We start from the raw sequence: 4,163 nt of genomic DNA, 5'->3' as shown, positions 1-4,163 counted from the left end.
TGAATGAGAAAGGATGATTGGGGTAAGATGTTGGCGGCACTAACTGGTACCGGAAAAGGACAAATATAGATGGTGAGATGGCAATACACAATACTCTCCTACTTGAACACAAGACTAGCCAAACATACGCAAACAAGGATGACCAGACCAAACAAGAGTTAGCTCAAATGGGAGTGGCATCAACTTAGCGGCATAATTAAAGAAGTGTACCTAAGTTGAAGAGACTCTTAAGTGATGGATCAAGCAAATGTGGTTCCTATAAGAACACTTATGTAGGCGACTTTACACTGAATCAATCAAAAACTGTGGTGGACGAATTTGGGTCCACCGTTAACATTGAGATAGCATGTGTGAACCTTTACCAGGTTGAGACCTATACCACATCGGACTGGTGATGTTAGCATATAGCCACGGTACCAATCATACGGTGCAGTTGTAATAATCAACAACTAGTGTAGTTATAAACACTAGCACCTTTAATGTTAATGATAAATCCAATCCTTCTGTTGGTGGATGGTAGATTGAGACGGGTAAAAAAATGACTACAAGGGGTTCCAACATGAAGGAAACTTTAATTCCGTTGTGTTGATCCTAGTCATTGGTTCTATGTCCAAGTGTATGATGCATGTGGGCTAGGTTTAGGACCGAAAAGGCTACCTTGAAAAGACCGATATACCTATCACCCGTATACACGGAATGAATCAGAGGCACGTGGTCCCTTTGTTATACCAATAGGGGAATAGCTCAAGCAGATCAATCTCAGAGTGTTAACCAATAGCGTCTCTTTGGGCACACCTAAATGTGTGTGATCTCCCTCAAGCACGCAAGGTAACACCCTCGCCAATAAGTTTCATCTTCTAGACCTAAATGGCACGGTATCAAGGGGTGTAATGTAATTGGGGGCGGCCCAAACATATGTGAGGGACCCTGGCAGCTACACCACGAGGGTGAATAAGGGTAAGGCATGCTGTGCTCAATGCAAGAAGTGTCTGCAAGTGATGAAAAGTGAAAAATAACATGTCAATATACAAACAATAAGGTACAAACAAAGCTATACAAACAATGGTCAATCAAGAGTCTGACATCCCCAGTGGAGTTGCCACTGTAGGTATCATGGACCTCCGCCCAGGATTGCGATATGGCGCATAGCACGTGCACACACGCTGGAGTTTGACCCTAATGAGATGAGGTAGTATCCCCTGGTCATCAAAATGCCAAGGGGGGATACACGTTATGGGTAAAAGAGAGTCGCCACCTAGAAAGGGTCTAGGACCCATAAATGTCTCCCCTAATTAAGGGAGAGAGACTAATGAATCTGATGGATAAAACTGATTTGCACCAAGATTCTGGACAAATGTCAAGTGACAGACTGGGAAGGTGTTAGGCACCCAGTCTGCCTGACCCTAAGGCCGGTCTCCTTCTGTTTGACCAAAGTTTGTTTGTACCCTACTAACTAGTCCTAAATCTAGGTCACTAAAAACCCTAAACTAGGTATTTAAGCATGACATGTGAAAACCCTAAACTAAGTGTCTAAATTATGCTAGCTAGGTTATGATGCAGATAATGAAATGATTACGCTAATTAAAATTAAAAACCCTAAATGATTTAATTGATGTATTATGAGTCTTAGATTAAGCTAATGAAATAAGCCTAAACCTAGGATTAGTTTAGCAACTTATGAAACCCTAAATTAAACTAATTTGATTAATTGAGCCTGACCTAGATGGATGATCAATGAATTTGTGAGATCCTAAATTGAATTAATTAAAATGATTAATCCTAATCCCTAATGATTTGTGAAATGAATTATTGCAATCCTAATTAATCTATTAATCTAATAGGTAAAAATATTTTAAAGAAAGACAAAAACTTGAATTGAATGGTGAAAACTACCCAAGTCTAACTATTTAAGGTGGAAGTTTTCGAAAACCTAATCAATCTAATAATTTAAACAATTAAAACCAAAATTTAAGAGTCAATTAAATGCATTATGAACCTTAATTAATCTAATGAGTTAAGACTTTATTTAATTAAATATTAAAATAATTATTTAATTAACTATCTCAATTTAAGTAAATGGAATCTAACTATTATGTTAAATATATAATGGTTGTAAATGTCCCACGTGGTGGTATGAGTGAGGAGTGGATAAAAAATGAATACTAGCTAACCTACATACATGAGAAAAATGAATTGATTTAAACAAAAAAAAAAAAAGAATCATCAAGTATCAAAAACGTTGTTAATAAACACGAAGCATGGCAAACATGATATTGATTAACCTATCTAAGTCTAATGATTATCAATATAGCAAGATATCCGACTCTAAATTAAATGCACAATTAATTCTAAAGGGACACACTATTTGAGATAAAAAGAAATTGACCGAAACGGGTTCATTTTTATCAACCCGAAAACCCAAGTAACGCACCTAATGCTACGAGCCAGTTTGAGGGGGGGGCCAACCATGCCCGTACTGACCTACATCCTAAACTACGGCCCATAGACCCATTTTTTTATTTAAAATCCTAATTTAATAGAAATTAGTGAAACCCTATGATTATCATATGATTCAAAAATAATGAGCAAAACCCAATCGGTTTTAGCCCAAAGAAAATGTTTGGCTCGGATTCGGTTTATCCGAATCAAGGGAAAGCCTCGGGAGATCTTCATGGTCAAGGCCAGAAGAAGATGAAGAAGAAAGAGAAAGGCGGCAAGAAATCGAAACGGACTCCGAATCAGAATCCCTCAGCAACAGAAGGCTCAACGAAGAATCTGCCCCCGCTGAAGAAGATTTCGAGTTCCTGTGGAGGAAATGCTTCAATGTCTTGGGGTTAGTATCCTTCGAAGATAAAGATGAATTAGACTTCTTCAAATCCTGCTTAGCGGGATTGCTCTACAGCTTCTTCAACCCTAGAAGCTCTCTCCATCTACTCGAACATCTAGGCGCCTTAGGGGAGAATAAGTACGGATCTATCCCGGACACCTCAGTTCTCTAGCACGATTTCATCTCCTCTGGTGACCTTATCTCCTCCGAAGGCGATGTTGCCGCATTCAAATCAACAGAAGGATGAACCGTGGTAAGTTGCAGAGGCACAAGCTTCCCATCGGAGAAGAGCTCGTCCGCCGGAAGCATTGTCACCGGATCTTCAAGCCTGAACTCAAAATCTTTGAAATCCTTACCGTAAACTTCAGGATCTTGTTTCTCCGTAGAATTTTGTTGTTCAGCTGTTGAGGACGTCTTCGCATTCGGATCCTCTTCGGGGAAATCACGACTGAAAGAAATTCTAGGACTCAACCAGCCATATGCCGGGAATATCGGAGGGCAGTCGAGAAAAGTTTTCGGCGAAACTCCGATGTTGTTCACGCAAGCCGAAGCCATTACCAATGATCATGCAGCACGTGACACCAGTAAAAAATAACCAGAAATAATGAAAGAATATCAAAATCCAAGGAAAACTATCCGATTGGAAATAATGTTTTGAAATGAAAACTCAGGTTTTCGCCTGAATCATATCGCCGGAGTGGAATAATCCTGTAGATCTCTATATAGATATAGAAAGCTCAGATAGAGAGAGAGTGTGAAGAGAAGCATAGTTCCCACTCCACTAGGGCTTGGAAATGGTGTGGTCTTGGAAAAAGAGAAAAGAAAAAGAAGAAGAAGAAAGGAGGATAAAGGTGCGGCTGATTTTCTGCTATAGGGAACAGAAGAAAGAAAGGAAGAAAAGATGGGGGAAGAGATTAGGGCTTGAGATCCTAATCTAAGGGCCTAGATTAAAAGAACAAGAAAAAAAAAAGAAAAAAGAAAAAAAAAAGCTAAACCAAATCAAATCTACTTAAGTAAGCATGTTAAATAAAAAAAACCAATTAAACCTAATTAATCTAAAAGAATCAATTAAACCTAAAAACCTTTAATTGGACCAGAAAAAATCAATTCACATGTAGTAAACCGTATTGAGCCAAACTGAAACTAATTAAACATAATTAATCTAAATAAATCAATTATTAATGAATTAGAAACTAATCTATTAAATTAAACAAATTCTAAATTGCTATTGGGGAAAAAGAAGAAGAAAAAAATAAATACCTTAAACCCGGCTTTAATCAGGAAACAAGGGGAGATAACCCTTTTGCTTCAAGCCCCAAAATCCAACCGAACCGGA

The 4,163-nt window shown here is 38.3% G+C and overlaps 1 protein-coding gene across 1 annotated transcript; it reads right to left on the bottom strand.

Annotated features, from left to right (window-relative positions):
* Positions 1 to 2,532: 2,532 nt before the first annotated feature.
* On the bottom strand, positions 2,533 to 3,722 carry LOC122063623. The gene has a single exon (XM_042627322.1). The coding sequence runs from the start codon at positions 3,380 to 3,382 to the stop codon at positions 2,996 to 2,998; it is 387 nt and encodes a 128-aa protein (XP_042483256.1). The 5' UTR covers positions 3,383 to 3,722; the 3' UTR covers positions 2,533 to 2,995.
* Positions 3,723 to 4,163: the final 441 nt, after the last annotated feature.

Source organism: Macadamia integrifolia, unplaced genomic scaffold, assembly GCF_013358625.1.
Source record: "Macadamia integrifolia cultivar HAES 741 unplaced genomic scaffold, SCU_Mint_v3 scaffold1381, whole genome shotgun sequence".
Taxonomy (NCBI): Eukaryota; Viridiplantae; Streptophyta; class Magnoliopsida; order Proteales; family Proteaceae; genus Macadamia; species Macadamia integrifolia.
The sequence above is the reverse complement of the archived record's forward strand: the minus strand, read 5'-3'. Positions and strand labels throughout refer to the sequence as shown.

Excerpts from the sequence above, each read along its gene's own strand:
- LOC122063623 (XM_042627322.1), bottom strand. The coding sequence starts at position 3,382 with ATGGCTTCGGCTTGCGTGAACAACATCGGAGTTTCGCCGAAAACTTTT.